This window comes from Drosophila rhopaloa, unplaced genomic scaffold (genome assembly GCF_018152115.1).
Source record: "Drosophila rhopaloa isolate 14029-0021.01 unplaced genomic scaffold, ASM1815211v1 contig_115, whole genome shotgun sequence".
Taxonomy (NCBI): Eukaryota; Metazoa; Arthropoda; class Insecta; order Diptera; family Drosophilidae; genus Drosophila; species Drosophila rhopaloa.
The window spans coordinates 6,006,443-6,025,151 of NW_025334990.1; the positions used below are offsets into that span (position 1 = coordinate 6,006,443).

The 18,709-nt window shown below is 41.8% G+C and overlaps 2 protein-coding genes across 2 annotated transcripts in view; one reads left to right on the plus strand and one right to left on the minus strand.

The window, feature by feature from the left end:
* The window catches only part of LOC108050928 (protein prickle), a 70,578-nt gene that overhangs the window by 7,328 nt on the left and 44,541 nt on the right, over positions 1-18,709 (plus strand). The window lies entirely within an intron of this gene.
* On the minus strand, positions 68-1,786 carry LOC108050934 (alaserpin). Its single transcript, XM_017132849.2, has 3 exons — positions 1,653-1,786; positions 384-1,598; positions 68-326 (listed from the first exon to the last, which is right to left on the minus strand). Exons 1-3 carry the CDS (start codon positions 1,666-1,668, stop codon positions 151-153), a joined length of 1,407 nt encoding a protein of 468 aa, XP_016988338.2. The 5' UTR covers positions 1,669-1,786; the 3' UTR covers positions 68-150.

Consider the following 18,709-nt stretch of genomic DNA (forward strand, 5'->3'; position numbering starts at 1 on the left):
AATCGCAATGGGTGATCGAGGTCGCATTAGTCTTATCAACGCAGCGCGAGGTTATCAAGGTTCGGGGTTTTCCATAAATACATGTTTTGACTTTATTGTTCTTTTCATACAAATGCATCGACGCAGGGCTCTCTTTGGAGGCAAAGCCTTCTATTGCCTGTTGAAGGCATCGGCTATTGGCTCGTTTCTGGCGGTCATCGGCGTTGGCCTCTCCACGTGACCCACAAAGAGCACTGAGTTGGGGGCGCGGATGGCGAAGACGAATGGCCTGTTGGCGACGAACTCCTGCGACCTGACTGGCAGCGACAGGGGCACAAACTTGGCATCTAAAGCAGAGAATGATTAGTTATGGATTTCGGGGAGGAAAGAAGATGATATCTTACAGGAAGCCGCCGAGGCCTCGGTTCCGCCCTCGCCCACATCGATGTAGGCCTTCTGCAGGATCTTCTCCACGCGCACCGGCTTATCGAGCAGCTTGATCACCTGCGAGTTGGGAGTGAACATCTGGCGGATGCCCAGCTCCTTCAGGGGCTCGGTCATGTCCTGCTCGAACTCGATCCGGAACTTAGGCAGGCGCACTGAGACCGTCTGGCGGCGAAGGCGGTGGGCGATCTTGTTGAGATCGAACCGCGGCTGGGCCAACTTTTGCTCAAGGTCGGCCAGTCCATTGATCCTATTGGGCAACAGGATCAGCATGCTGGTGGCACTGTTCTTGTAGGACAGTTCCAGGGCGGTGGCGTTCAGCTCGGGCAGATCGGCCAGGCCGAAGACATCGTCATTGAACATCATAGCCACCTGGGAAACTGTACCGTCGGTGTGTCGGAATTCGGCTGGCTGTGTGTCTCGGGTGGAGAACTCGTGCTCCCAGCGGCCCATGAAATACACGGCGTTCACCAACAGGGCCTGCATCTGGGAATTAATATCATTGGCACGGACCAAGTTCTGGATCTTGTTGTGAGTTCTGTCCGCCACCCAGGCGTTGATCAGGGAAGACGTGTCCTGGCCGTTATCCATGTTCACGGGCTGCGTGCCGGCGTCGTAGTAGAACTTAGCGAACTCATCGTAGCTGGGATTGATGCCACCCAGTTGCTGGTTGTAGAAGACCCTCATCGCCATTGTCAGCTCGGCACCCTGCAGATGTTCCTTGAACTTGACCAGCCGCTCGAAGTCCAGGGCCACATCAATCTGATTCTCGCCGAACTCGCCGACCTCCTGCACTTCGCGCTTAGTCTTGCCGGCCGATGCCGCATAGATCATGCCCAGCAGGGCGTGGACGGAGAAGGGTGAGAAGACGACGTTGTCCTGCCTGTGCGGCCTCACGATTTTCTGGAAGAGCTTGGCGCTGAAGCGGTCCATGTAGCTGTACGAGGGTGGCGGACGATTGGGTGGGGGGGTGGTCGTCGGTCGCGGACTGAGGTTCACCTCCTCCACATTGTTCAGGGGTTGTGGGTTGGCCGGTTGCCCCCAGTTGGAGTTGCTTGGCAGGGAGCGGACGCCCAGTTGGGGTGGTTGACCGGCGGTTCGTTGCCAGGCATTATAGTCCTGTTGCGCGAAGGTCTGGGCAACCAGAAGGTGTCCCGTTAATAGGAGCAGGATCACTGGAAGAAACAATTTTAAGAACAGCTCGGGCGTTAGTGATATCCACAACTCACTGGCTTTGCTCGCCATTTTTCTCCACTGTTTCTCTTCTTGCTGAAAACTTATTTAAATGAATTTATTCTTCCGATCCGCCGATCAGCTCGTTTTCAGCTGCGCTACAAAACTGATCGTTGCGAAACCAATCATCAGCAGCAGAGCAGAGCCAGGCTATACGGCTTTAGGATGAGAGAGAACCGGTCCAGAACTTGGCAATGCTCCGGAGAAGCAGTCAATAATCAAATCGCATCGCATTGCCACTGACTGGGCTTTCTGTTCTGTTCTCCTTTGTTGCTTGCAGGGAAGCCTCTCTTTGCGAACTGGGAAAAGCCCGATTCCGATTACAATTAGACAAAGGAAAACACACCATATAGTATATGGCTGAGTGGGTACTCAGGCACTACTTTTCCTCGATTGCCATTCTAGCCGCAGTTTCCATTTGCTCTGACTGTGACTCACCGTTCGGTGATTCGTTGATTCGGCGAAAGAAACCTGTTTAGTTTTCCGTCTATTTATAAATACACTATCTCGGACTTTACATCGTCTCATAACTCCTGCGTTTCCTGCTGACATTTCCAAACTGCCGCCCATTAGATAACTTTTCCATTTCAAATACCCGACCCATAAATATGACCGCGAGAACTAATTAAGTATTCCCCGGTGGCGGGAGAGAATACCCCAGATAAGACCACACAGCTTCGGTTTCTCTGCATTCCTAATTATGTAAACTCGCACACGAAATGCATTTCATATCAGCACTTTTCCCCCATTCCCCCCGATTCTTCCCCAATCTGGTTTACGGTGACCCAATTGCAGGCGGCCGAATGTGTAAACATAATTTACTCCAATTAGAGTGCGATGCCACGCCCCCTCCTCCGCCCTCGGAAATTGGGGCACAGGCGGAGTGCATCGCTGATATGAATACGAGTACGGGTACGGGAACGAGTGCGAGTACGAGTACCAGGCAAGAATGCAATCGATAAGTGGAGTGTTGGGAGGCAGTCGAGTTAATTGCACCAGGTGGGTTCGGTTCACTCCACATGCACTTCCACTGCCACTTCCATTCAACTCTCGCCCGTGTGTTTGCTCTAGCTGATATGACGTCTAGTGTTTTGCCCGATCAAACAAAGGCTGGTCTCAGACTTATCGCAGGGGTTTCGAATGTGTCTCCAGTCCGATTCGATCTAGCCGTATGAATGGCGGTGGTTTCCGTTCGGAGCGGCCAGCTGCATTCAGGGGCATTTCCCCAGATCAGTTGTAAAACCACTCACAACTGTCAACGCAAGGGCTTTAATTAGTTAAACAATAACAATCCACATAGGAAATAGCAAAGCTGCCTAAGAATTTTATTTTACGGATGTTGGGCATTAAGCAATAAGTACCTACACATCGATATTTTTAAGCCATCACATACTTAAGCAATTGATTAATCTAATCGGTATAGTTACATAATTTATTCTTATAAGGGTTAGAAAGGGAATTGAATAATTTTCCAAATTGAGTTTGAATGATATAATTATTTGTAATTATATCATATAAATCAGAGTACTAACATAAAGATTTTGTGATTATTTAATGCTTGGCTTATCTTTTTTGTGTGACTCATCTTATTCAAAACGAACTCATAATACTTTATTACGTCAACATTTAGAATTCGTGCAAGATTTTATTGCCACAAAAATAAAAAAAAATTAGAAAAGTTTCTATTCGACTTTAATGTTTGAAAAACTAGGGATGTACAAAATTGTGTATGCTTAAGCATGTGATTAAAAATTGTAAACATTTTTTATGTCCTCTTCTCAAGTTGTGCTTATTTAAGCCTTAATATTTTGTTGAACCGGGTCGAATATAAAATTTTATAAAGTGCATTAATTAAGTAGAATGTGTTTTTCTTCATACCGGCCAAAACTCCTCAAGAATTTGATTACTAAGAACGAATTCCACCCATCGATCTGATTCCCAAGAAAGCACACTTATGGTTCGCATTTCCGCAACTATTCTACCCAATTTGCCTCAATTACTTGGCCAATTACCCAAACACCCCCGCACCCCAGACCGCAGCTGGCGACAGAAACCGCAGGGAAATATGGCAAGTTGTCGCTGCAGTGTTGCCTCAATTAGCGGCAACATGTTGCTGGTGCGGCGACCACAAGAGCAACTCGCAGCTGACTTTGGCTGCAATTCGTTAATTTGCATGTTGACGGCGGGGCAGTTGGCCATTAACGGGGGGCGGGATGGGATGGTATGGGATTTGATGCGATGAAATGGAGCGGAGGTGGCAAATGAGGAGCGATTGCTGTCCGTTGGCGGCACTTACAGCACAATCGCATTAAATTGCACGTTAGCCGCACGATTTGTGCGATTTGCATATAATTATAGCGAATAAATCATAAAGTCGCGGCTTTGGACATCACAATATTTGCACATGCAATTTGCATCTGGAGTTGCTGTGTGTGTGTATCTTTGCATCTGGCAGCATGTTGCTAACGAGCTGAGCGAAAAGCTCTGAGTTCCCGCATCCGGAGCAGCATCAATTAAAGCGACATAAAGAAAACTTATAATTTTCATGCGGCCTAATCATAGTCGGCATTCTTTTTCCCATTGCCTTTCCCTTCCTTTTTCTGCGCAGTTCATGCATTTAGCAGCGTTTATAGAAATTGCCAGCCCACCAACTCCCCCTTTCTTCTTTATAGCTCCACTTACACGGAAAAAAACTTTCATACTTCTGTAAATATATTCGATTTGTATTAACTTTTTTTTAGAAAAAATTGTTTATATTAGACAAATCCACCTTTTTTTTGTATTTTTAGTTTGATAGTTTTGCTTTATTCAAAAATACACAAGAGGGATTAGTTCCTTTTTACATTTATTACAAATCCTTAAGTGTACCCTTTGAATTTGCAAGAAAGACTTTACCTTAGCAAAGTGCTTCAGATAATTTTTGGATTAATTATTTTCTATTTAAAAAAAAACTATACAAAAACGGTATAGTTGTAATTATTTACAAAAGGTAGTACAACGTAAGTTTAATAAGTTTAAATAAATTAAAAAATCCTAATCCTATGTTTGGCACTTAAGCTTTAGCTAGCTTACATTTGATATTGACAAGTTTTAAAAAAAATATTACATTTTAGTCGAAGAACTATAGTTTTTCATGATTAAAATATCGTTAAAATTTTTATACCCTTGCAGAGGGTATTATAATTTTGGTCAAAAGTGTGCAACGCAGTGAAGGAGACATCTCCGACCCTATAAAGTATATATATTCTTGATCAGGATCACCTCCTGAGTTGATATAGCCATGTCCGTCTGTCCGTCTGTCCGTCTGTCCGTCTGTCCGTCTGTCTGTCCGTCTGTCTGTCCGTCTGTCTGTCCGTCTGTCTGTCCGTCTGTCTGTCCGTCTGTCTGTTTCTACGCGAACTAGTCTCTCAGTTTTAAAGATATCGAATTGAAACTTTGCACACACCCTTCTTTCCTTTGCACGCAGTATATAAGTCGGAACGGCCGGGATCGGCCGACTATATCCTATAGCTGCCATATAACTGATTGATCGGAAATGCCATAACTTTGTTGTTTGTAAAGTTAGAAAGTTGGGATTTTCTATGAGTTTTATATTTGGCCAATCAATCCGACCTACCAAATTTCATAAGGATCGGCCGACTATATCCTATAGCTGTCATATAACTGATTGATCGGAAATGCCATAACTTTGGTGTTTGTAAGGATAGCAAGTTGGGATTTTCTATGGCTTTTATATTTGGCCACTTAATCCGACCTACCAAATTTCATAAGGATCGGCCGGCTATATCCTATAGCCGCCATATAACTGATTGATCGGAAATGCCATAACCTTGGTGTTTGTAAAGTTAGGAAGTTGGAATTTTCTATGGGTTTTATTTTTGGCCAATCAATCCGACATACCAAATTTCATAAGGATCGGCCGACTATATTCTATAGCTGCCATATAACTGAACGATTGGAAATGCCATAACTTTGGTGTTTTTAAAGTTAGGAAGTTGGGATTTTTATGAGTGTTAAGAATGCATCATATAAATAATTTTGGAGAATATAATTTACAGAATATTCTGCAAGGGTATATCAACTTCGGCTCCGCCCGAAGTTAGCTTTCCATTCTTGTTTTACAACATTTTTTTATGATGTTTCTTGAAAATTAAGAAAATCACGACAGTTTTTTTTTAAATTAGGTATTCTAACTGCAAGCTTTATTTTTCCAAAGCATTGCATTTTTGTATATGGCTTTCGAACGGCGAGAAAATATTTATTTCTTTCTCTGCACTTCTGAAGAATGGACAGCATCCGTGGCTGAAGTTTCGGGGGCGGGGTAATCGCTGTTTAAATTTGTACTTCGTGATGCAATCATTCTGAATGTCAGAGAGAGCAGTGCCGGTTCCCCTGCCCCTCCACTCGCCATTCGTATGTTAGGCGCCATAATGGGCTAACACACACACACACACATAGACGGTGGGTGCGGGGCTGGCCAACACATACAGGCACCCACACTTTCGCAGGGAGTTGGGGTCAGCAGCCGGCAGTTGTTTTTGGCCATTGTTCGATCGCCTTCTTTGGGTTGGGCCTGCACTCTGCGTGTTCTTTATTGATCTAAATTTGCTGCTCGCAAATTTGTGGCTCCTTTTCGGCGGATTTTCTGGCCGCTTATCGCTGGCATTCCGCTGGCACTGGAACTGGCATTTGCATTGGCCAATTCCTGCCAATCTGCCTATTGCCCGCCAATTGCAGTAATTTCCTTATATATTTAAGCCCGGCTAATGAGCCGAAATCTTTAGCTCAGCAATCTTGGCTGGCGGGCTTTGGTTCGCCGTTAAAATTGTAATCAGTTAACGCTTAATTGGGGTCTCGCCACGCCCCTTCTTGGGCCTGCAATGGCAATACAATGGGGAATCAGAAACACAGATCAGGCGGAAGAACCGCTAAGCTAACTGCCAACTGCTAATGCCAGCCAGCCAGTGGTAACCACTACAGCATTTTGTTTTATTCGATGTTTTTACTACTTGACTTGCCAATACATCAAAAGAAAAAAAAAAAGGGGGAAAAGCACGGAGAACGAGCGGAACCCTTTCATTAGAGGAAAAACTAAAGCGAACATCGCCAACGAGAAAATAATGATGAATTGCGGTATTATCGCACGGTAATACGCCGTGAAGGAGGCCCAGAACCACATAGGAACGGGAAACTGGAGCACTTGCTCACGAACAGGGCCAGGCCATGAAAAAGTCGGTAAGTCAGGGAGTCAGGGAGTCAGAGGGCAGGGGAATCGGACCGAACCTGGGCCAGACCCAAGACAAATATGTAATTGTCCGGGCCGCCAGACACGAAGGTGCGCTGGTATCACGTACTGCATGGCATCGCAAAGTCAAGCTCAAAATGCATCGACACGATGATTTATTTGCATTGCAAAACCCAAGAACATCACACTACAAAAAAAAAACTGGGCTACAGGGGACTAAATTATAATTAATTAATAATTTGATTAAAAACTGAGAAGGAACCTAAATGGATTTTATTCTGAAAGATTTAGTAACTTATAAAAATAAAATATGTTCTTCATTTTTGATAAAAGCTATTTAAGCTCTGTAATTAAGTGCATAAACTTTTTTATGGATAACTTAAATTTAGAAAGACCATCATCAAATTTAAATTTATAACGTAAGGTAAACACCAAAAAAAAATCAATACTCCTATATCTTAACCATAGAAACTCGAACTTTTTTTCAGTGCTGGTGGCAAGAGAAAAAGCCAACACGTAGCCATGGCCAATTTCCCGAACAACTTAATTGAATTGGGCTGTGGGGTGGTGCCTGCCGACCAACGCTTCGTATACGCAATACCAGCTTATACTCCGCCGCTTGCCAGTGTCTCATTTGCATTTCGCATTCTGCACGCACAGCCAGCCAGTCCCATAGATCGACCTTAGATGAATAAAGAACTCCTACTTAAATCCCTTTGTATAGTATACTCAGCACCCGACACACCCAGGTCGCCTTCAACTTTAGCATTTCGCTCTATTCATTCCCGTTTCGCAATTAAAGTTGGACGAAGCGGGGTCCGCCAAATGCAACGCCCAAAAGCCTCTCTGGCGGATCCACCCAAGACAATTGCATTTGACATTTAGGCAGCTGGCAAGCCGGCTAAGAAACCAATTTAAAAGCGTCAGGGATTTGAGCTGGCTCTTAGGTTTTTCGCTTTTGTTTCGGTTCGCTTTCTGCCATAATCCGGCCGAGACTCGATCGCTCTCCGCCTCTGGAGCCGCACCTTTGTCGGCCTGTCAAACTGGAAAACTGGCCAAGAGCACTCGCCTAACCGTTTTGACAATTTACCACCAACTCGGTCTCGGACATTCAGACGTGGAATCAAACTTAGAGTCGAAGTTGGATTCGGATTCGGATTCGGATTCGCATTCGGACGTCTGACCATTTGTATAATTGGCATCTCTAATTTTTTTGCTGGAATCTCCTACCAGTGACTTATTATGGAGCTGGTAGATGGTAGTTGCAAGTTGGTAGCTGTTAGCTGGAAAATTCACGATCAGCGAGCGGTTCTTGCAGCGGCCGGTGGAGCGTGAGTAATCGGAAAGCGGAGCGCGTTGCATAAATATCAAAAAAAAAAAAGGCGAAAAAGGAGTGGAAAAAATAGGAAAAATTGTGTACAATAACTGAAACTGGTTTTGCGGTTTTGGGGCGGCCGCTCTAAGAATTACACGCACACAGGCAATGGGTAGCAGTAATACGTACAGCGATCAGCATGGGCCAGTGTTGCCATAATGCTTGTCATAAATTCTCCAAATTACCCAACACGTCGCACTCTGTGGCCATAACCAATGTCGAGGGGCTCTTGGCTTTGCCTGATTGCAAATTGTGTGACAGCGGGGTCTGCTCCACGTAAATTGAATTTATGTACTCGCCACCCCCCTCCCCTCCCTCCTCCCCACTAAGTAGTTGGCCGCAGGATTAATTGTCCGTGGAAGCCGGGCTTTTGTCTCAGTGCATCCGTCAATCAAATGGCCGCTCTCTTTATACTTCGGCCAGCCTGACAATCGAAATTGATTTCATAACATGATCTCCAATTGCAATCAATTGGAGGCTTCTTGTGGTCGGTGCACTGAACCCATCTGGGAAGGGGCAATCTTCACGGACAGATCTCAAATCGAGCTGGTTCCGCATTCCGCCCCTTGGGCAATCAAAAGTTTGATTTGTGTCGGACTTTCATGTTGCACTAATGTGCTATGCATTTGGATCATTAATAACACATAAATAATTCTTTATAGCAATACCCCATGGTCGTTAGAAGTAAAAAGAAGTTTATAGTTCCAGAGTGGAGAGAGAATAGGAAATATAAATGGTTTTATTGGCTGTGCTTAACGAGAACTTAACAATAAACTCAAATTGAAGCAATTAAAAAACTAAAACAACTTAAGTTGAATAAACGAATAAGAAGAATGTGGAGATTTCCGCCTAGAATGTTTTAAAATATATAATATTAATAGCGACAAGAAAGGAAAGCTAACTTCGGGCGGAGCCGAAGTTGATACGCATTCTTAATACTCATCAAAAATCCCAACTTCCTAACTTTAAAAACACCTTAGTTATGGCATTTCCAATCGTTCAGTCATATGGCACCTATAGGATATAGTCGACCGATCCTTATGAAATTTGATAGGTCGGATTGATTGGCTAAAAATAAAACCCATAGAAAATCCCAACTTCCTAACTTAACAAACACCAAAGTTATGGCATTTCCGATCGTTCAGTTATATGGCAGCTATAAGATATAGTCGGCCGATTCTCATGAAATTCGGTAGGTCAGATCGATTGGCCAAAAATAAAACCTATAGAAAATCTCAACTTCCTAACTTTACAAACACCAAAGTTATGGCATTTCCGATCGTTCAGTTATATGACAGCTATAGGATATAGTCGTCCGATCCCGGCCGTTCCGACTTATATACTGCGTGCAAAGGAAAGAAGGGTGTGTGCAAAGTTTCAATTCGATATCTTTAAAACTGAGAGACTAGTTCGCGTAGAAACAGACAGACGGACAGACAGACGGACAGACGGACATGCCTATATCAACTCAGGAGGTGATCCTGATCAAGAATATATATACTTTATAGGGTCGGAGATGTCTCCTTCACTGCATTGCACACTTTTGACCAAAATTATAATACCCTCTGCAAGGGTATAAAAATCGTATCTATATTCGTATTTTTTTATCATTATACCCTTGCAGAGGGTATTATAATTTTGGTCAAAAGTGTGCAACGCAGTGAAGGAGACATCTCCGACCCTATAAAGTATATATATTCTTGATCAGGATCACCTCTTGAGTTGATATAGCCATGTCCGTCTGTCCGTCTGTCCGTCTGTCCGTCTGTCCGTCTGTCTGTCCGTCTGTCTGTCCGTCTGTCTGTCCGTCTGTCTGTTTCTACGCGAACTAGTCTCTCAGTTTTGAAGATATCGAATTGAAACTTTGCACACACCCTTCTTTCCTTTGCACGCAGTATATAAGTCGGAACGGCCGGGATCGGCCGACTATATCCTATAGCTGCCATATAACTGATTGATCGGAAATGGCATAACTCTGCTGTTTGTTAAGTTAGGAAGTTGGGACTTTCTATGGGTTTTATATTTGGCCAATCAATCCGACGTACCAAACTTCATAAGGATCGGCCGACTATATCCTATAGCTGCTATATAACTGATTGATCGGAAATGCCATAACTTGGGTGTTTGTTAAGTTAGGAAGTTGGGATTTTCTATGGGTTATATATTTGGCCAATTAATCCGACCTACCAAATTTTATAAGGATCGGACGACTATATCTTATAGCTGCCATATAACTGATTGATCGGAAATGCCATAACTTTAGTGTTTGTTAAGTTAGGAAGTTGGGATTTTCTATGGGTTTTATTCTTGCCCAATCAATCCGACATATCAAATTTCATAAGGATCGGCCGACTATATTCTATAGTTGCCATATACATAACTGAACGATTGGAAATGCCATAACTTTGGTGTTTTTAAAGTTAGGAAGTTGGGATTTTTTATGAGTATTAAGAATGCATCATATGAATAATTTAAGAATGCATCATATGAATAATTTTGGAGAATATAATTTGCAGAATATTCTGCAAGGGTATTTCAACTTCGGCTCCGCCCGAAGTTAGCTTTCCTTTCTTGTTATTATTTCCCATTGTTGATGAACATCTTTGGATGTTCTTGTGATGAAGAACAAGAAGAGCAAGAATACGTGACCTCTAATCTCTTTGGCAATCCCTTGATAACAATCGTCTATGGGGATTTAAAGCGTTACGTACAATATGGAATTCTGAGCCACCGTAATCCCGAAACATATACTGATGTCTATACGAATGTTATTGCCTATACCGACTGGATAATACCGTTCGCGTTAGAAGTCGATATAATAATGGCGAATTCCCAATGAGTGAATTGAATAAATCTATAGCAATATTTTTAATAATGGTATTGCGGCCATCAATATATCTTTCTGTTAACATTTTTATTTTTCGAATTTAATATTAAATTACATCTATTTATGTCTTTATCAATAAAACATTTTATTCATTAAAATATTGTTGGCTTATAACTAGCTTATAAGGCTTAACAAATAAATACATACTCCTAATATTAGGACTTTACTTTTCTTTAAAAACACAACTTACACTCAAAATAAAAAAAAGTTGCATTTTTGCCATCTGAAGATTATTTGTGCCAAATGTTCTAAAAATTTAAATTTTTTTATAAATTATTACAATTCTTACAGGCTTAGACAATTTGGAAAAATTTTGTTAGAATACTTAGATTCTAAAGAAAGCTAATCTCTTTTATTAGACGACATTTGTTTTTAAATCCTTTGAGTAATCACTTGAAACGACCAAAAAAACTCAAAAAAGCATTATCAATAAAGCACCTAATTAAATATATATATATTCTATAGAATAATACATTTCCCGATTAATGTTTTGCAGTGAAAAAAATAAAACAATTATTTTGTTTAATCTTGTTAGATCATACAATTTTTCAGTTTCTCAGTTTTTCAGAGTTCTTACTTGGCCAAGAAAACATGGCTAATTGGAAATGTCAAAGTTTCCCGTACGTTGATCTATCACCTTTAGTGGGTGCATGTGTGAGTTCCCGCAAAACTTTTTATTGGGTGTGTTTCATTTGCTGCAGAGCGCGACGAACTTGTTGTAAATGGTTTCTAAACTCAACTTTATGGCCAACATTTTGTAAACTTTATTTCTCTTTGTCCACTCGGAAGGCACTTGAGATTGCCGCCGAAGTTGTTGCTGTCGTTAAGGTTGTTGCCGATGTTGTTACCGATGTTGTTGCTGGTAGGTAGCTCGAGTTCCTCACTTTGAGTTGTTGTCAAGGCCCACGCGCCTTCAAAAGCGGCGACTGAAGGCCTCCCTACGAAACGCTCTTTACATTCTGTTACCGTTCCCCGGTCTCTTACCAACACTCGATTATACACACTCGTATATCCCCGAGTTTTATCCATCTGAATTCGTGCGCATTACGCACATTTGCGTAACAGATTCAAGTGCGCGATATGCAGGGTCTCAAGTGCGAGGCGAACTCATCGAGAGAGAGAGCAAAATTAAACAACAAAATGATGAAAACAAGAAACTGTTTTTAAAAAACCTTCTCCACGCTGTCGTTTGTACTTGGGAGCATTACGCAGCAATACAAGTTTTCAAGTGCTCACAGCAAAAAAGAAACACGAACTCCATAACTCTGAAACTGAAATATTTTCCGTTTCTGTTTCTGTTTCGGATTTGATTTGATGTTGGCGCGTAATGAGTTAGCAGAAGTTTTGGGGCTGGGGTTGAGAAACCAGTTTTCTCTTCTCTGTGCCGGCGTACAATTTTTTCCAATTTAAAAATTAACTGTGCTTTGATTAATACTCGATTATTCCAGCACTGCATGTGTCCGTAAATTATAGAAGTTCCTCTGGTCCGCTGCTCCTCTAATGTGTTAAGTGAGGCTGGAAAGTGGTGATGGAAAGTCCAGGATGACAGCAGCAAATTGCAGGAGTTTTTGTGTAATTTATGAGCAGCTTTATCAGCTAATTGGCCTAATTACGCTGCAGTTTGCTCTGAGGACAACATAAATTGCAGCCGGGTCGGTTCGCCTGGAGACGATGGCAATTCACACTTCCGCGATTGGGCCGCAGTTTGCTTTGGCCAGCCGATGCTGTCCTACCTGGCCAACTTGCAGCAGCAACGGCAAACAACAAAGGCAGGCGGCTTCGACAGTCGACAGTTTGAGAGTCGAGAGTCAAGAGTCGCAAGTCGCAATTCGCAAGTCGCAAGTTGCAAGTTGCTAGTTGCTAGTCGCCGGGCTCAAGAATCGAGTGCAGGGAATGGCACCCAAAGTCAGACAGCAGCATCAGCCTGGCCTGCAGTATGTCTGCTGCCAACATCGTGACTAATTACATGCGACATAAAATGAAAGAAACGGCCAAAGTTCGTGGGCATAGAGAGACGGGGGGTTGGATCTAAGCAACCAGGTCGTATACGTAATTGAAGAAAAAGTATCTGAAAATTGCCAAACAACAACAGCAGCAGCCGCAGCAGTAATTGGCAGGAAAGGCAACAGCAACGTTGCAGTTGGCAACCACATTGGTAGTACTCTAACCTGACAATTCAATAAAACTTGGGCTCCGTTAACAATTGCAGTTGGCTACTCTCATAATCGGCTTCGTAATTTGAGCAATGTCAAAACGTAAGGTAGCTAATTGAAAGTCGCCTTTCTTTCTTTCTTTTTCCTATTTGAAGGCAGCTCGTTAAATCTGCATCTGCTGTCGAGTTGGGAACAATTTATTTACGAGTATCTTAAGAGCTGGCCACAAAAACAGCAACTGTTCTTCAGGATTCTGGTTTCTGGACGCTGTTCTCCAGCTTCTCCAGCTCGAACGCCCACTAGCATGCCATCGACATCTGCTGGAGTTGCATTTTCAGTTGCCACACGAAAATAGCGCAAAGTAGTGCATCAATAAACAATAACAATGCTGCTGCTGGGTTGCAAAGAAAACAGGAAAATCGGAGGCAGAAGTAGATCTGGTGGCTGGCCACATGTGCGGATGTTGCAATTGCTGCCGCTGGCTAGCAGCAGCCTGTCAATAAAAAACAGAAAACAGAGATAGGCCGAGAGGAAAATGAAGGAAAAACGAACAAAAGCATGCTGAAAGCAAAGTGCGGCGGTGGAAAATAAAACATGTGCAAGTTGCAGTGGCCCGCGGTTAAGTGAAAGAAATCGCTGCCAATAGCGGAAATATTAGCGTTTACCCGATTTGTGGAAGGGGGTGGGCTGGAAAACTCAAAGGAAAGCCAAAGCCCAAGCCTCTTGCCCCCGAAAAAAAGACAATGTGTTTATTATTGCATTTGGCCGCGGGCTGATCAGGCGATAGATACATATAGATTTCCAAGGGGTTGCGGAATAATGGCGTTGAAATCATGTAGAATATGGAAAGTACTTTCATGTAGAGCACTGCCGACGTAGTTGGATAATTTATTTATTAAACTTGATTTTCTGGTTTCTCCCTCTCGAATCTATAACAAGATCAACTAGATAAGATTCAAATCGCAATCAATTCAATGCTTAGAGTTTTTTCGTGTTGTAAAACAAAAAACATTTCTAAAGTGCCAAACCTTTTCCGCAATTATATTGATCTACTAGGAACACACACTCTCACTTTAAAATATTTGCAATGTTAACTTATGTAACTCATTAAATTGGAATAATTTTGTTTTGTCAAGAAAATAATTTTTATTTGTATAAAATTTTAAGACTTTTTTATCTATCGATAATACATTTAATCTGTGTTAGAGAGAAGTATTAAGTATAGTAAAAGCTTAACATATATTTTCGTATTGCCTTTTTGCTAGAACCTTGTACAACCCTTTAAGACAATCTATACAGACTATGGAATTTTGGCAAAATAATCCTGAAATGAAGTTGACTTCCTCTTGCAATAGCAAATGCATATTATGGATCCCACATTCCCAAGTCCAAACCTTGAGTTCCAAACTTCATCGTCTGCCTCGGGGGCATTCCGGAATGTCAATGCCTGAAGTGTGCTCGATTACATGTCACCCCAAACAGACCAAATCAATGCCATCCTGGGCCTAATCCAATTGTCGCTGAAAGGGCCGAAACCCAGCCCCCAAATATCCAGTTTTGGCAACATCAAATGCCTTAACATGACTACGGAACAACAACGGCAAAGTCAAACCGATTGTGTTAAATCAAATGAAGCATAATTTTGACTCAATTTATGTATGTATGTCGGCAAGTGCAGGCAGTTTTCCCCAGTTAACTCCAGCGGTCCCAGTGGATCGCTTAGCCTGTCATTCCGTCACCGAAATCACCCACTCCTAGAATCTCAGAGGGTTGATGTTGCTGTTGCCTGGTGACTTTGATGAGAAGGGACAGGACGGACGAGTGCCTCGGGCACATCATATTTCTATTAATGACTTGCATATTTATGAACCCCAATCCGGAACTCGAACTCCTTACCCCTTAACCGGAACCAAACCCATTCCAAATGGCCTGTGGGCACTGCTTCGCAGTTGAAATGAGTACAAATAAGCTGATTTTAATAATAAACAAACACGAACACAAACACAAATACAAATAGGCATCAAATGTGTTTGTAGTCTATTTGAGTTTTGGTCTTGGCCGCCAGCGATGACTGAATCCAAGTATATGGATACTCGCACAAGCATATATTTATAGTACACCGCCTCGAGAAGAGAACATTTAACTGGAATTCTTACATAGCTTCCCATTTCGAAATGCTCGCGTTTCATCTGCGATTCCAGCTACTTTGATGTGGTTCCCTGGCCACGGATTTCGTCAACATGTGGCTCCGTCCAACGAGGCGTGGAAAGTCTTTAAATAAACAACAACATTGACTGAGTCTAGGAAGTTGCCAAACAATATGTTCCACATTTGCATATGCTCATCCACATTTTCCACTGTTTTTCTTTTTTTTTGTTATTTTGGCAACGGGAGTAACGACCCAAAGATCGGCTTAAACTACGTCTAATGCCACATTTGGGTGACCAAAAAAAGTGGAGTAGTTACTGCCAGGTGCTCGACGCTCTCTCCTGCTTTTATGACCGCTTCTGTGTGGGCCCATCAACTCGGGGTTCCCACAACCTCAGACAGGCCTAATGCGAGGAAGACACAACAATGGCCATATCAAAGTCACAGCGACAACTAATAGCGCTCCCGTAATGAAGTGTTAAGAAATATCAGACAGCCCGCTAATGAAATACTCAACTAGACCGGGAACCATAAAACAACTACAAGTACAGGCCAAAAGTGTAATTGAGCTCGCTCCTAGGCCCTGATTTCGGGCCTACCTCGATTTGGTACCTTCTGATAATGATGGGAAACAGCAACTCGTTAGATAATGTCATTTTGGTAATTGAACTTGAAGGGGTAAAAAAACAACTTTTTAATAATTGCTAATGAAGGTGTTTTGAATACCATGATCAAGAACTTATATAATTTATGCCAGTTTTTACAAGTTTTTATTATTCCCTCAAATATTTAATTATTTCGGATTTATCGGTTTTGGATAAATTTATTTTTAAATTCCCCATATTTTTATTTTCCTAATTTTTGAAATCCTTATGCTTAGTTCCTTATATATTTCTGTTTAAATATTTACTATGTTGAAAACAAAATACTTTTACATAGTACTTTATTCCCATGTAATTTAAAGATCATTATAATTTTCCTTAATAAATGAAAAGCACTTATATTTAATATAAACAGCCTTCGATGTGTTTTGAAACACGGCAAATTGCTTTATTTAATTTCCCAGCACATCCGATCGATTTCTAGTGCACCGATCCAAAATTAAAGTTTGCATTGGCACAAAAGCCCTTTCAAAGTTGTGCAGCCACCCCCAAAAATAGTCATAGACCGTAGACCTGTCTAGCAAATGGAATTAGGAAATCTTTTTCGCCAAATCCAACAAATCATGTTAAAGCCGACCCAGAGACCGGTGGGTGTGTGTGTCTAGCTCGGGAGAACGCCGGCGGGCAGAATGTTTACACCGCTCTCGGTTTTGCTGTTTTCCAAACTGTGCGGTCTGTCTGAAGTGTGGGTGGGGGTCATGGGTCAGGGGGTGGGGAAAGGGGCGGTGGTGCAGCAAGGGGTTTCCGTGGGCGTATTGCGACATTATCGAGGGTGGAAAGACCCATCGAAGAACTGCCAGACGGCAAGGGCATAAAGTTTATATAATTATTTTTATGCCAACTCTCATAACTGAAGTGGAGCGTGTGTGGGCATACTGAGAAAAAATTAATTTAAGTTGATTTTGGGAATTAGTTTAAAACAGAAATTAATATTTCCTCAGAACAAGGAGTATAAAAAGCTGTTTTATACTTAATACTGTATACTACAATTTTAACTCTCAACAAGTTAAAGAAATCAGTTTCACATTTATTAAGATTATATTCCACAGCTTTTCATAGATACAAATTTAAAATGATTGAAGTGCAAATCAAAAGTCATATAAGGAGACAAAAATTTTTGAACCAACAGTTTGTAAACAGCATGTTTAGTTTAAAATAGAAATTTTAAAATTCTTTAATATTCAACAAAGTGAAAATGTGATAAAGTCTTAAAGACAAAGAGATCTCTGAAGTTTAATTTTGATTGAATATACATATGATTTTCCTACAAATTAAAATCAAATTTCAAACAAAGGCTTTTCTGTGTCACCCCCGAATATGATTACGGTTTGAATTGAAGGCCAATTTGGGGATACATTTCTCCACGTGTGGTCCTGTCTCCTGGGGATGTGTCAGCCCTTTTCTCTTGACTGAGCCTTTCGAGTTGCTAACTATGTGAGTTATGCAATGAATAAAATTAAATTACACAAATGTCATTGGCTGTGATGTTGTTCGGTTTGCTGCTGCTGCGGCTGCTCCCAGCAACATGTTGCTAATGACAGCCAGAACTCGCATTTCGAGACCCAAGCAGATGCATTTTAATTAAAATTCTGAAGAAGGGCTCACTTTAATCTAAAGCCCTGTATCCAAAACGGAAATTGCGTGCGGCTGTTGAAGTGTCGGTTGTTATTACTCCACCACCACCCACGATCTACGTCCACCCACTCTGCTGGTGGATATGCATGTTTGTTGTCCTGTCTGCAGGGTTGATTTGGCAAACGACGCAATTTGTTGTTGTTTGCGACGGCAGCATGGTGGGTCAGTGGGTGTTAAGTCCCGCGGAGTGTGAGGTATTTGCACATTAAATACCGGAGCGGAACCCAGTGGAGCTTTCACTTTTCCTCTGATGGCACATGAAAAAAAAAGTTGGAATTTGATATGTTGTCGTTAGAAACGAAAGGTTTTGAAAGGAATGTTTCGCCTTTAAATCAGTTTTTAAAGCTAAAGAATTGAAATATGAATTTGGTATATGTATATCAAATGTGTTGAAGTGTCTAACAAAATTATCTAGTGGTAAATTTTATTTAACAAAACCTCTTAATTTTATTTTATTTAATGAATCCTGTATTGTCTTCTCTAAGATAAGTTCATAACCTATTAAGTATATGTTAGAAATTATCATTATATTTGTTTTAAATTATACTTTTTTCTATTCTCAAATTCTTATTGGTCGTAATTTATGAAATACAGTATGACATCTCTGCTTTGCTGAAAATAACCGACTTAACGTTTTACTGGATAATTGGAATATACCTTTCAGTTTGACAGAAGGCAATGTTCTATTATTAATAAGCTTTGACTTTTCTCTCAGTGCGTGTTTGTGCATCCTATTCCCAGGGGCCTCGTAAGTGTTGCCAAGTTGATTGTTTTGGCCTGCATTTTGTGTGTGGGGATAAGGCCGGTACAGTTGCCTCCGGCCAACTCTTTCGTCTTTCGGATGGTTAATTGCTGGAGAAAGCTCTTTTCCAACTGGACGAGATGTGCCTTTCCTGTTCGGAGCGTAAGAGGCATATGAAATCATAAAATTTAACGATCGCCGGAGTG